The following is a 15,248-nucleotide window of genomic DNA, read 5'->3' as shown; positions in this document are numbered from 1 at the left end:
GTTTGTCTGCATCCTTCTTAAAGTGTGGTGCCCAGAACTGGACACAGTACTCCAGATGCAGCCTAACCAGTGCTGAGTAGAGGGGAACTAGTACTTCCCGGGTTTTGGAAGTGATGCTTCTATTAACGCAGCCCAAAAGAGCATTTGCCTTTTTTGCAGCCACATCACATTGGTGGCTCATATTCAGCTTGTGATCGACAACAATTCCAAGATCCTTCTCGCTTGTAGTGTGGTTGAGCCACATATCCCCCATCTTGTCACTGTGCATTTGGTTTCTTTTTCCGAGGTGCAGAACTTGGCATTGATCCCTATTAAATGTCATTCAAACGCCCAATTTGGTGTCATCTGCAAATTTGATTAGCATTCCCTGCACCTCCTCCTCCAAGTCATTAATAAAAATGTTGAAGATCACTGAGCCCTGCGGTACCCCGCTTGTTCCCTCTCCCCAGTTGGAGAAGATCCCATTGATGAGCACTCTTTGAGTCCGATTCTGTAGCCAACTGTGGATCCACTGGATCGTTGCTTCATCTAGCCCACTTTGAGCTAGTTTGCTCATCTGGATATCATGGGGCACTTTGTCGAACGCTTTGCTGAAGTCGAGGTATATGATGTCTACAGCATTCCCACGGTCTACAAGGGAGGTTACTTGATCAAAAAATGAGATCAGATTTGTCTTGAGAAGAGAAGACTGAGGGGAGATTCGTCTGGCAGGACTTGTTTTTGACAAATCCATGTTGGCTTCGAGTAATCACTGCATTGTTGTCAAGGTGCTTCCAGATGGATTCCTTTATCATCTGCTCCAGAATTTTCCCAGGGATTGATGTCAGACTGACTGGTCTGTAGTTCCCAGGTTCCTCCTTTTTACCCTTTTCGAAGATAGGGACAACATTAGCCCTCCTCCAGTCATCAGGCACTTCCCCCGTCCTCCATGATTTCTCAAAGAGAATAGACAGCGGTTCTGAGAGTTCTTCTGCCAGTTCCTTTATGACTCGAGGGTGCAGTTCATCTGGCCCTGGAGATTTGAACTCATTCAAAGAAATTAGGTGTTCCTTGACCATATGCCTATCGATCTCAAGCTGCAATCCTGCCCCTTCAGCCTGCACTTCGCCTTTGCTGGGGGGTCATAGACCATCTTTTGGGAGAAGACTGAGCCAAAGTAGGAATTGAGCACCTCTGCCTTTTCTTTGTCATCTGTTATCATTTTGCCATCCTTATTTAATAGCTGAACCACCATTTCTTTCCTCTGCCTTTTACTATGCACATAGCTGAAGAAAGCCTTTTTGTTGCTTTTAACCTCCGCTCGTTCTCAGCTTTAGCCTTCCTGACGCCATCCCTGCAATTCTGTGCTACCTGCCTGTACACTTCCTTTGTTGCTTGGCCTTCTTTCCACTTCCTATATGTGTCCCTTTTTGTTTTCAGGTCATCTCTAAGCTTTTTGTGAAGCCACGTTGGCTTCTTCTGTTGTCTTCCACCTTTTCTTCTTGTTGGAATTGTTTGTAATTGTGCCTTGAGAATTCCCTTTTTTAAAAGCTCCCATCCATCTTGGACTCCTTTTCTCATTAGCATCACTTGCCATGGGACCTTACTGATCATTGTTCTGAGCTTATTAAAATCAGCTTTCCTAAAATCCAGGGTACACGTTTGACTACACTCGGCTTTTGCTTCCCTTAGAACCAAGAACTCAAGTATAACATGGTCGCTTTCCCCCAGAGTTCCTGTAACTGCTACTTTATCCACTAAGTCATCTCTGTTGGTTAGGATCAAGTCAAGGATAGCCGATCCTCTAGTTCCTTCCTCTACTTTCTGTAGGAGGAAGTTAACCTCTATACAAGTCAGGAATTTCCTGGAGGAGCCATGTTTTGCAGAATTTGTCTCCCAACAAGTATCAGGGAAATTGGAGTCCCCCATTACTACTACATCATGCTTCCTTGAAACATTGGCTATTTGCTTTTCAAACGTTTCATCCTCGTCTTCTCTTTGATTGGGTGGCCGGTAGTAGACTCCGACCACCAGGTTCCTTTCATAGAATCATAGAATAGTAGGGTTGGAAGGGGCCTACAAGGCCATCAAGTCCAACCCCCTGCTCAAGGCAGGAATCCAAGTCAGAGCAGCCCTGACAAATGGCTGTCCAGCCTTGTCTTGAATGCCTCCAGTGTGTGAGAGCCCACCACCTCCCTAGGTAATTGGTTCCATTGTCGTATTGCTCTAACAGTCAGGAAGTTTTTCCTGAGGTTCAGCCAGAATCTGGCTTCCTGTAACTTGAGCCCATGGTTCCGTGTCCTGCACTCTGGGATGATCAAGAAGAGATCCTGGCCTTCTTCTCTGGGACAACCTTTCAAGTACTTGAAGAGTGCTATCATATCTCCCCTCAGTCTTCTCTTCTCAAGGCTAAACATGCCCAGTTCTTTCAGTCTCTCTTCATAGGGCTTTGTTTCCAGTCCTCTAATCATCTTTGTTGCCCTCCTCTGAACCATCTCCAGTTTGTCTGCATCCTTCTTAAAGTGTGGTGCCCAGAACTGGACACAGTACTCCAGATGCAGCCTAACCAGTGCTGAGTAGAGGGGAACTAGTACTTCCCGGGTTTTGGAAGTGATGCTTCTATTAACGCAGCCCAAAAGAGCATTTGCCTTTTTTGCAGCCACATCACATTGGTGGCTCATATTCAGCTTGTGATCGACAACAATTCCAAGATCCTTCTCGCTTGTAGTGTGGTTGAGCCACATATCCCCCATCTTGTCACTGTGCATTTGGTTTCTTTTTCCGAGGTGCAGAACTTGGCATTGATCCCTATTAAATGTCATTCTGTTGTTTTCTGCCCAGTGCTCCAGTCTATCCAGATCACTTTGAATTTTGTTTCTGTCTTCCAGGGTATTAGCTATCCCGCCCAATTTGGTGTCATCTGCAAATTTGATCAGCATTCCCTGCACCTCCTCCTCCAAGTCATTAATAAAAATGTTGAAGAGCACTGGGCCCAGGACTGAGCCCTGCGATACCCTGGTCGTGACCTCTCCCCAGTTTGAGAAGGTCCCATTGATAAGCACTCTTTGAGTCCAATTCTGTAGCCAACTGTGGATCCACTGGATCGTTGTTTCATGTAGCCCACTTTGAGCTAGTTTGCTCATCAGGACATCTTGGGGCACTTTGTCGAAAGCTTTGCTGAAGTCGCGGTATATGATGTCTATAGCATTCCCACGGTCCACAAGGGAGGTTACTTGATCAAAACATGAGATCAGATTCATCTGGCAGGACTTGTTTTTTACAAATCCATGTTGGCTTCGAGTAATCACTGCATTGTTTTCAAGGTGCTTCCAGATGGATTGCTTGATCATCTGCTCCAGAATTTTCCCAGGGATTGATGTCAGACTGACTGGTCTGTAGTTCCCAGGTTCCTCCTTTTTACCCTTTTTGAAGATAGGGACAACATTCGCCCTCCTCCAGTCATCTGGCACTTCCCCTGTCCTACATGATAGTAGACTCCGACCACCAGGTTCCTTTTCTTCTTTGCTCCGTTTATTTTGATCCAGATGCTCTCGATGGGGCTACCAAGCTCCTCCTCCTGTATTTCTGTGCAGAGATAAGTATTTTTCACATACAGTGCAACCCCACCTCCCTTTCTGTTCCTCCTGTTCTTTTTGAACAAGTGATATCCTTCAATTGCTGTATTCCAGTCATGAGAGTCATCCCACCAAGTCTCAGTTATACCTCTCAAGTCATAATTTCCCTCTTGTATTAAGAGTTCAAGTTCGCTCTGTTTGTTTCACATACTCTGGGCATTAGTATATAGACATCGAAGACCATGTGCTTCATAGTCTGGCTTTCTTCCAACATGTGTCTGAAGACTATTATTGGGCGCTATCAGAGCTGTTCTCTCCGTTGCAGTGCATGCGCCTACGTCCATTGTTACCCCCAACATTACATCTCCCTTCCCCGTAAGATTCAGTTTAAAGCCCTCCTGATGAAGTTCTTCATGCTGTGGCCAAACACATTCTTCCCAGCCCTTGCGAGGTGCAACCCGTCCCTTGCCAACCGCCCATCTTCCAGGAAGTATAGCCCGTGGTCCCAGATTCCAAATCTCTTGTGCCGGCACCACCTTCGTAGCCAGTCATTCACCTGGAGTATTTTTCATTCCCTTTCTACCCCTCTTCTGACTACTGGAAGGATGGATGAGAAAACTATCTGGGCCCCAAAGTTCTGGAGTTTCCTTCCCACAGCTTCAAAGTCTGACGTGATCTCTTCGTAGCTCCGCTTGGCGGTATCATTTGTTCCCACATGGATGAGAAAAAAAGGATGTTCTCCTGACAGAACAGCCCTGTTCCTGGATGTTATGCTTCTATTCCAGGATGGTTTGTTGGTTAAAACATTTTGTGCGTTTACCTGGAACGATACTATTTTTCCAACTGTATGCCTTATTCCGTGCCTGTTCAGTTTTCTTTTCCTTGACTTGAAAAGGAGGAGCTTGGAAGGCTTTTGTTTTGTTTTGTTCTTGAAGGACAGCCTGTCTACCCCCTTGTAAATCGGCCAAGGATTTTGTCATCCTTGGTTGTTTGGAAGTCCTTTTTAATTTGGCAGCAGTGCGGTAGAGGTTTGGCACAGAGGCTTTGAATTCCCCGGTGATAGCTCAGAAAGCGCTTCATGGCTGCAGATGGTATGAGCGCGCCTACGCCATCATTTCCCAGGTTTAGAAACCTGCATGTGCTACCGGCTGTTACTGTGGGAAGGGAGGAAGTGTAGCAATGATCTGCATGCAATAGATGTCCATAAATTGTATGGCCATGGCAGTTAGTTTACCACCTTCAGTCCACCTCCAGGTGCAATGCAGCATTGTAATTTCTCAGTAGTTTGAAATGGCTTCTTGTTGAGATGAGGGCCCATCAGCTCTTGTCCCTCTGTGCTTCACATCTGACACTGTCTTTGTCCTGTTGTGCTGGCTGGTCACCCAGCCTAAGTGACTCAGGCTAAGTGACTCAGTCTATTGGCCTGCAAACATTATATGTACATTTACACATGCACGCACTCTCTCCCAGTCCTGTGCCTGTTACCTTTTTCTCCAGGCAGAGTGGGGGCTTCTTTGGTGAAGTTGCCATTTATGCTCAAGCTATAGATCACATTATTCCAATAATAAACATTTTTTCATGGGCTAAGAGTATTCTCAGCTGCCCCACAGCTACATTCAAGCCTTACTAGCGCAGGGGTCTTTGTAATACTACATCTGAACAGCTGGCTTGCATGAGCAATGAAAGAGAGGGGAACTCTGCTGTGGCTCCTGTTAGCATTCATGGACTCCATGCCCTCCCTAAAATCCTTCTCAGGACTTTAGCTTTCCTGCCCCAGCTTCTTCCAAAAAGATATTCTGGACTGAGGGACCCAGTGAGATCAGTCTCCACACTTCTGTTTGAGGGAGACAGGAGGGGAAGGGAACCCATCAAAATGGGGCATTCCTCCTTCATCTTCTGTATTTCTCCAGAGGTGGAGGGAAGCAGGCTGGAATTCCCTAGGGAGGCGGTGGGCTCTCCCACACTGGAGGCGTTCAAGACAAGGCTGGGCAGCCATCTGTCAGGGCTGCTCTGACTTGGATTCCTGCACTGAGCAGGGGGTTGGACACGATGGCCTTGTAGGCCCCTTCCAACCCTACTATTCTATGATTCTATGGGCTGAGCTGTTTCAGATTTAGGAAACTACATTATCCCACTATCTAAATTGGCCAGTGGTAGTCCGTGACCATGGGATGAATTCCCAAGAGGTGACTACATGTTCTCCTTACAGACCAGACCACTGGGGTGTTCTCTGTCCACGGGAAAGCAGGTGCTTTCCTAGACTCAAAAGTAGGGACATATTGCTACCCTCAAGAACTCTTTCTCCATTCACACACACCCAGCACAGTGGCCCAGAAAATCTTCTTATGTCTCACTTTGAAACCAGGGTTGTCTTTTGATGATATCTAGGTTTAAAGACACACACACACACAGCCCACAAAAATACACAGAAAAAAAGATGCGTGCATTGATTCAAAATTTACTCTACAACCATGATGCCTAGAAACGTGAAGGAACAAAACAGGTGCAGAAACCTCAGACCTGTAATAAGGGAGCCACTGATAGGGCAGGACTTGACTTTAAAAGTACAGAGCAGCTCTAGCGGTTAACTGAGTGAAATAAATGTGAAAGAAGCCCAAGGGACCTAGGGAACCAGTGTTGCGTGTTCTGTTCCTCTGTGTTACCAACTGTGCACTCTGTTCCCAGCCTCAGGAAGGTGAACAAGGTTCATCTCCACTACTGCAGTGTATTGGGCTGCAGTGTGAACAGGGAGGAGTGTTTTGTCGTGAGGATTTGGTGTGGGGAGGAGGCCATTGCAAGTTCCCGTGTAAGTAACCCACCTTCACCTGTTGCAGGCAGTCCCACGCTCGGATGATATCACCTTGTGGAGGATCCCTAAAAGGGAGAGGCGGGAGTTGTTCACGCGAGTTAGCGGCAAGCCGGCGAGATACGCTGCAGCTTTGTTCACCCGGATGGTCCCCCCGGATGAGCTGTGGAGGTGGCGAAGCGCCGTTAGCTATCACGGGGGCAGAGGGAAGCGCGCCCTGCCCCACAACGTGGTTGCCCGCTTGCGGCACCTTTTGTACAAGCAGTACTCGGACATAGTGGCGGCCGACTGGAGAAAAATCCAGTTGAAAATCAACAAGATCCTTTGGGCATAGTGGGGCCACCTCCAGGTGCCTCTGCCCACTCCTGAATGGCACCAGGATGCATTTGGCTCTTCGTAGTGCCCCTGTAAAGACGGGATGTTGTCTTTCTGGCATGGGAGCTCTCCATGGCAGGCTGTGCCGGAAACCTCCAAGAAATCAGACTCTCCTGCAATGTTTTAAGTGCCTGATGCCAAAGCAGAACTGTGTGTGTCCGTGTTTGTGCTGCTGGCCAGCGCATGGGCATATTAGATGTAACGTGACCCACTGTCTGGCTGTGAAGTGCCCGTGGCTTGTAGTCCAGCAATAAAGTTTTTTATTCCATTTCTTCCTACCCTTGTGATCCCTTCTTTGTGTGCCCTTTTGACACTGTAGGTTATTTTGTTGTTGCCACTCTGTGTCCGTTTGACATAGGGTCATCTGGCTGAGCTTTGGAAACACATGATCCTTAATGCTTGGTGGCCCATGGTGGCAGTAGAGGGCAGCCCTTCCAGTGTGGCAGGCAGGAAGGCCTGTAACATAGGCTTTGTCCTTGCAGAAATACCCATTAACTCTTTAAAGATGGACACTTGTTTACTCAGCTTCCCTCTGCCTTAGCAGCCCATGCAGCCTTCCACTTTCTGTGCCTGCTGGTGTACCAGGACTTCATGATGTTAAGATGGTGTTCATATAAGGAGCAGCAGAGAAATCTGGAGGGCAAGAGGTAGATGTTTTGATCAGTTTAGGCCCAATCTTGGAAGAATGGATTTCTTGGGGGAAGTGGGGAAGTGGTTGGCAATGGAAGTGAGCTGAAACAACGTCAGCGGACCTGGGACAAGTGGCCCCATAGCCAAGAGCAAACTAATGGTTAAATTGACATTTGTTGTTGTTTTTATGACCCAGTTTGCACATATTGGCAGCAAATCATGGGTTAATTAACCTACAGTTCACAGGGATGTGTGCCCCCTGCGAGCTGCTTTCCGTTTCTGTAAACAAACTCCAGTTGGCACAATTGGAGATTGTCAGTGTGACATGTGAACCTGGATCGATGGGTTGTTTAGCAGCTAACCAACTCTGCGGTTAACCAATGGTTTGTTGTTGGGTTAACCACTAGGTTGCTTAGTTCCAGGTTCACACATCACGCTGACAACCTCCGATCTCACCAATCAGAGGTTGTTTACAGAAAATGGAAGTGGCTCACATACAGCCCCACATATCCTGGGTTAATTAACCCACCACATGCTGCCGTGATGTGCGAACAGGCCCCATGTGTGTTAAAACGTCATGTAAGGTGCCTGCAGAGGGTGGTGTACCCTGAAAGGCGGGTTATAAATCTTTGAATAAATAAAGAACAGGGCCGCCATCTTATGTGGGCAGAGTTTGTGGTTCCATTGAGAAGTGATCTGTGAATGACCCCCAGGGTAGTCAGCCATAGGCTGTAGCTGGACTACTTGGGAATTCCTTGTTGATGGTGGCTGTTCATTCAGGAAAACAACCCCCAGAAGACAGAAGAGAAGATGCAGTTGAGAGTGGTTCTGCTTCTTTTTCATCACATGGCAAAGCATTTTATTTTTTAAAAGAATCCAAGTAGCCACAAAAGAATTCCAGAGCTGTCTCACCTTGAGATGGGGTTTTTCAAAACCCAGAAGAACAAATACCAAACCTCTCTCCCCCAGTGTATGATGTTCTCCTTTAAGACAGCCCTTGTTCTCACAAACAGAAGGTGGTGTGTGAAACCTGTGCCTGGACTGTCTTGCCACCGCATAAGATGGCAAATGTGTGTCTGGGATGTACCGACATGATTGAATGTTCTCACAGGAGCACACATGCAGAAAACTGTGCTGTTTGTGAGAACAAAGCCCCAGTCTGGGTGGTAAAAGTGTAGGTTTTCATGAATCTTACCCTTCGTGACACAGTCCCTGACATACTTAGTTAAGTAAACAATAAATGGATTTCTGGAGAATAATTAAAAACCTCTTTCTCCCCTCAGTGCTGCCCAAAGAATGCAGATGATGAAAAGTTGCCTAACATTCTCCTTCACAGAACTGAGAATTTTTAGAAGCCCCCAATTTCCAGATGCTCACTCATTGGAGTGCCTAGTGGCATTGAGTCACTACCACTAAGCAGCGCTCTCGCTCTCTCGCTCTCTTTGGCAAAGCATTTCTCACATAATTGGCTCCACGATTTTAAGTTTGGATGGATGTGTGTATGCGTATTATCTGACAGCAGGTAGGTATGGCAATGGTGGGCATTGATCAATTTGCCACGAGTGCAAGGAGGGGCTTGAATATGACACGAGAGGAAAGGAGATGCAAGCCAGTGCCTGGGTTTGATCTCAGGTCGAAATGGGGACATGAGGTTTGCTTGGTAAATGGAAAGCCTCCATAAATAAGAATCGTTGGGCCATGTTTCTCTTACTTTCTGATGAAATTGTGGCTCTGTGCAACGTTTAATTCAGCCTCACCTTTACGGAGACAGGCTACACTGCCCCTTGAGGAGAGATGGCCTGCGTTCCCAGGTGCTGTTCTGTTCTCCACACTGGGGTCCAGAGGCTTGGAGTGCTATTTTGCCACTCAAGAAGACCTTGTGGATGGCCGGGCTGTGTAATACAGTTACCACCATCTAGCGCCATAGGGGCAGGGCTGTAGCTCAGTGGTGGTATTTATTTATAACATTTCTATCCCACCATTTTTTCTCCAAGGAGCCCAAGGTGGCATACATGATCTCCTCCCCATTTTATCCTCACAGCAACCCTGTGAGGTAGGTGAGGCTGAGAGTCAGCAACTGGCCCAAAGTCACCCAGTGAGTTCCATGGCCAAGTAGGGATTAGAACCTGGATCTTCCAAGTCCCAGTCCAACACTCTAACCGCTACACCACACTGATAGAGCACCTGCTTTGCATCCAGAGGGTGCCAGGTTCAATCCCCAGCATCTCCAGGAAAGGTTGAGAAAGACACCCCCCCCGGAACTCCTGGAGAGCTGGCAGTCAGTGTGGACCAGCCTTCCCCAACCTGGTGCCCTCCAGATGTTTTGTTCTACAACTCACAACACCCCTGACCATAGGCCATGCTGGCTGGGCCTGTCAGGAGTTGACATCCACAACATCTGGAGGGCACAAGGCTAGTGTAGACAATACTGAACAAGGTGGACCCATGGTCTGATTCTGTAGTGCAGCTTCCTATAGTAGCAGAGGGGAAGGCTTTGCAGAATAGGAGCATGCATGTTGAGGCATAGCTGAGCATTCCATAAGACATGGGTGGACAGAAGGTAGATCTCCATGTGTTTTGAATGTCAACTCCCAGAAGCCCCTACCAGCATGGCCAGTGGTCAGGAATGCTGGGAGTTGAAGCCCAAAACATCTGGAGATCTGCCATCTCCCCACTCCTGCCATAAGAGATTCTGCAAAACGGTTAACATAATTTGACATGAGAGCGTGGCCTCTCTTGTGCAACATGACCCACCCTGTTTCCTTATGAGCAAAAGAGCAAGGAAGCCTTTAACCCACACCTCATTTAAAAGTTGATGAAGTTGTCAAGAGCCAGAGAAGAGGGGGCATTGGTCTTGTCTGTGGACCACCACATGGCCATCCCTGCCTGAGAATATCCCTGTCCCATGCTTGTCCAACTCTAAGAAACTAAAATCCACACACTCTTTAGCTGTTTTTGTTGCTAAGGTGCTGTTACGATACTAAAAAGCTGTTAGGAAGCTTCCCTACAGCTCTAAGAGGTACTCTCAAAGAGTACCTTTGAAAGCCATTGCTCCTTGGCCTACCCATTCAATATACTGAAAATAATCCTTGTCCTCAGAACTGCATGTGCTGGGTGCCCTCACAATTCTCTGCAGGTGTGCAACTTGTTCTAGCATTCAGCATCCTGAGAACCTCAGCATTGGTTTTTTTTTTTAAGTTTCTAGCCCTTATGGTGGTTGAGAGAGATCCTCATGATCCACCTCCTCTCCATTTTATCCTCACGACAGCCCTGTGAGGTGGGTTGGTCTGAGAGTCAGTGTCTGGCCCAAAGTTACCCAGTGAGCTTCATGGCTGAGTGGAGACTAGAACCTGGATCTCCCGAGTCCTGGTCCATCACTCTAACCACTACACCACACTGGCTTTATCCTGACTCACAGGGCTCTGCTGATCTGTACCACCACAGGCCACAGGGCACTTAAGGACCTGCCTTGAGCTTTTCATCGTGATGCAGCCTTCCCCAGCCTGGTGCCCTCCAGAGGTGTTAGACTACAACTCCCAGCATCCCCCAGCCTGTTGGGGACCAGCCCCCGTGCAGCACTAGGCTCTATACAGTCATAATCTGATCAGAAATAGTCTGGAAGACTTTGGAGCCCAGTTCAGGAGTGAGAAGCCTAAGAGTTTGGCTCTGCCTTGTTATTTATGTAATGGTAAGAGGAAGGGGGGCTGGTTTGGGCTTAATCAGCCTGGGGTATATCAGAAGAAATGTGAGCATTATCTTGGTCAGTTTTCTCAGAGAAACTAACAGAAGGGGAGTGAGTCTCTCCCATCTAGCTGCGAGTGGTCGACCTTGAATGCCATGCCTAGAGTTAAGATAGCCAACAGCCTCTGCCTGAAAAACTAGCAGAAGGGGTGGTGTGTGTGTGTGTGTGTGTGTGTGTGTCAGAGGTGTCACACGGGTTGATACGTCAACTCGAGGCAAAATAGAAACACCCTATTTGGCACAAGTTGTGTGGATAGGCTAAGATCCCCATCAATGAGATCGGTAAGAGGCATGTTTTGCAGCCCCACCTGTGCTTTCAAGACAATGCCCAGGCTGGGAGCCTTTGCTAGGAACATCGTCTTGAATGTCCATCTTTTATTATCCATCATATACTACCACTAACCCTTCATGTTTGAGACTTCCCTCCATCTGGGCTGTGAGAAACACTTCTCATGAGGACTTAGTTTCATCTGCAACATCTTTCCTTGAAACCTGAATTGTCTGTTTGATTTGTGAATCATTAAGAACCTGCCATGGAAAGTATTGCTAAACTTTTCATAGACCATGAATTCTTGTTTCCTACAGATTATGTATCTTCATTGTCAATAACTGAGAGTGCATGCTGGCTTAGACCAATCCTGAGTCTTGGACTTTTCTGGGCCTGGCTCCCTGTAGTTTGGCGATACAAAAGGGGAAGCTATGGTCATTGAAATCCCTCTGTGTGCAAGATTACTCTAGACTTACTCTTTAACCTACATCTTGACTGTTGGATTTGATAAGTCTTGACCCATGTAGCGTGGAGGTTCCAACAAAGATTTCAAGGCTGGACTAAATCTCTGCATGTGTATATTTATTTAAGTCTTTTTCTCGAACCCTTGTCTTTGATCTCCTAGAATAGTTTATGCCAAGAATCCTTTGAGCTTTTTGCCATGCATTTTGAAACCCTTGTCTTTGATTGCCAGGGATAGTTTATGCCAAGGATCATTCGAGCCCCATGCCCTGTATCCTAAACTGTGGAGATTGCCACAAGGAAACCAAGTTGTATGGATCTCTGACACAGTTATCGTTATTGGCTTGTGACTGTTCTTAGAACAACATATAGAGCCTACAGCTAATTGCCTTCAGCTCTATGATTTCTAGAGTGTCAATAGAGCAAATATAATATAATATAATGTAATGTAATATAATATTAGTATTAATAGAGTAATAATAGAGTATTACAACCATTTAACTTTTATTGTTAAAGCTAAGAAGCTTGTCTATGAAACCTGATTTGCTAACAATAAAAGTTCTCACAGTTTATGGCATTTCATATTAGTTTGCCAGGATTTGTGTGTGCCAAGGTGTGGGCACAGAGCATAGCCTTGGGGGCTGCTGGGAGTTGTAGTCCAACACCTCTGGAGGGTTGGGGAAAGCTCCAGTAATGTCACTGTTGCTCTTTTGTTCCCACCCTGAAGTAATAATGTGGTGTGTTTCTCCCCACCCCGGTTGTTCTCCCTCCCCCCTTAGACGACTTCGACTTTCTCTAAACTGAAGATGGAGATTAAGAAAAGCCGCCGCCACCCTCTGGGCAAGCCACCTACACGCTCCCTGTTGTCGGTGGTGAAACGGGAAGCCTCAAGTGATGAGGGTAAGTGTAGCGGGCTTGATGGCGAAGGCCCGGGATGGGTGTCCCTTTCACAGCCTTGCCTTTGAATAAGTCACCTGGTCACCCAAGGAATTCCAGGTAAGGGGCCGATTGTTCCACTCCTCAGCTGCCACCAGCCTGCTTGGTTTCCATGCTGGCCATGGGGGTAGAGAGGTTTCTTGCTCTGCAGCAGCTGGACAGGAGGAGGAAGAGGAGGGATGGAGCAATGTGTCCCTCTGCCACCAGCCAGCTTGGTAGAGGGCATTTTAAAATGTATTTACTGGCCTGTGCTTCCATGTTGGCTGCAGGGGTGGACAGCTTGTGGCCCTCCAGATGTTTTGGCCTTCAGCTCCCATCAGCCATAGCCAGCCTAGCCAGTGGTGAGGGTTGTTGGGTATTGTAAGCCAAAATATATGGAGGGCCACAAGTTGTCCACCCCTGCTCTGTGGCTCTCTTTAGTTAAAAAAGCAAAAAAAAATTACTAGGCAAGTAACTTTAGGGGGCTTATTTGCAAGGCTGTGTGTTAATGTACCCAAGAGGTCCTGCCTTTTACAAACAGAAATTCTGCTGTTCCCTTTAGACCAGGGTGGGCAGCTTGTGGCCCTCCAGATGTTTTGGCCTACAACTCCCATCAGCCCTAGCCAGCATAGCCAATGGTGAGGAATCATGGGAGTTGTAGGCCAAAATATCTGGCGGGCCACATGTTTCGTGCCCCTGCTGTAGACCCTCTTATGTATACAGCAGGCAGGTCTGGTCCCTTGCCCTCTCTTTTTAACAGTACAATCTTACACACGTCCACTTAGAAGCAAGCCACATTGAGTATAATGGGGCTTACTCCCAGGTAAGTGTGCATAGGATTGCAGTTTGGACAGAAATTAGTTAGTTTTGAGGAAGCTCACTGATCTCCAGGGCTGTTCATGGCTTCGAATTCTTCCTGGATCTGTTCCCCGCCCTGATCCACCACCTGAATTCCACCACCACAACTTTGATTTGTATGCCACTTTCCCACATAATGTGCCCAAAGCAGCTCACCATCCAAGAGCAGCAGTACACGAAGAATACAGATCAATACATCCTAACTCATTCCAAAACATAGTAGCAGCTCAGGCAATTCATCTCACTACTACTAACGTTATAACGTTTTAAATGCATTACAGAATAGGCAATATCAATAATTAAAACACACTATCATTTGGTATTATTTGTCAATAAGGCATCAGCTGGAAGAGCCAAATATGCTAAAACTTCCCAATGCAGCCAGCTGTTAAGAATTAATATTGCTAGCAACCAGTTCCTCAAAAGGTGCCAAGTACATATTAAGGTGAAACCTTTTTCTGTTTGTGGGAGAGGGATAAGGCCTGAAAGAGGCAACATTTTCTCAACCTGTGTGCCATTTCAGGCTTTAGGCTGTGCACACACATTGGACATGCCTGACAGATCCATGGGGGGGGGGGGACTCGCTCCTTCCACCCACCCCCTGGCTCATTTCTCCTTCATCCACCACAGAGAGCAACAACAAGGGTGTGTGTGGGGGGGGCATTCAGCAAGAGTGGGAAGTGTTGTTACTCTTCCTCATAGATCCAGTTTATGTCTTAGTTATGTGGGCTGGGGTAGCAATTTAAACTATTAGGTTAAAACAGGGGTGGGTAACTTTGGGTTGTGCAGGGGCCGATTTCTAGCCCTCAGGACTCCCCCACCCCCCAGGGTTGCACTCCTGCTGTTGGAGGCTGGGGGATGTTGGGAGTTGTAGTCCAACCCATCTGGAGGATCCCTCCGACCTCATAACTTCAAGAACTCAATCCACCTCTAAAGGTAGCATGGCATTTCAGGAATGCATCTGCCAGTACAAATGAATGGCTTCCCTTTTGGAGTTTAGGAATCAAAGGCGGCCCTTTTGCAGATGCTAACATAATTATTCAAGGGGACCCAGGGCTGTACAAACAGGCAACGCTCTGGCATGCTTATCCTAGCTCCAGACAGATGATTTGCCACTTTCCCTGAACAAATGCTGTTTTCATCGCATGGCCTGTCATAACAAATACTGGGCTCCTTCAGCCAAAGATGTGGCTGGTCACTTCAGATCAGTCCATGATGCCTCAGCTCTTCCACTCCTGGATATGATGTGCACATCTCCCTTCTCTTCTTTCTTCTTCCCTTTCTCCTCTGAGACCCTTCTGTGACTGACTCTCTCTTCTTCTCCCCCTCATGCTTCTGGAACATTCCCCCACCAAGCCCCTGCCTGCTTTGTTTGCCCTGATGCCTTCTTGATCCCCAGGCTCCAACTTCCATACAGTGAAGGCTGTGGCTCCCATGTCAGTGAGGTGGAGAATCCATTCCGGGTTTCAATCAGAACTCTAAAGAAGCTATCCAAGGTGCTCTGCACCTTGGATAGCTCCTTTAGAGTTCTGACTGGTCCTGACTGAAACTTGGAGCAGATTCACTGCCCCACTGAGCTCGGAGCCACCAGCCTCCACTGCTTTCATAGTCCTGCATGTCTTCTACTCGCCTCCTGCAC

At 47.3% G+C, this 15,248-nt stretch overlaps 1 protein-coding gene across 4 annotated transcripts in view; it reads left to right on the top strand.

Moving 5' to 3' along the window:
- LOC146334066 (lysine-specific demethylase 4B-like) overlaps positions 1-15,248 on the top strand; it is a 365,953-nt gene that overhangs the window by 319,944 nt on the left and 30,761 nt on the right. For all 4 annotated transcript variants that reach the window (XM_084824982.1, XM_084824984.1, XM_084824983.1 and 1 more), the window contains one exon: positions 12,616-12,736. In XM_084824982.1, coding sequence (XP_084681108.1) covers positions 12,616-12,736 — 121 coding nt within the window. The remainder of the gene's footprint in view (positions 1-12,615; positions 12,737-15,248) is intronic.

This window comes from Heloderma suspectum, chromosome W (assembly GCF_057233095.1).
Source record: "Heloderma suspectum isolate Gila_16-S chromosome W, 16-S_ref, whole genome shotgun sequence".
Taxonomy (NCBI): domain Eukaryota; kingdom Metazoa; phylum Chordata; class Lepidosauria; order Squamata; family Helodermatidae; genus Heloderma; species Heloderma suspectum.
Note: the sequence above shows the minus strand (reverse complement) of the source record. Positions and strands in the feature narration are given on the sequence as shown.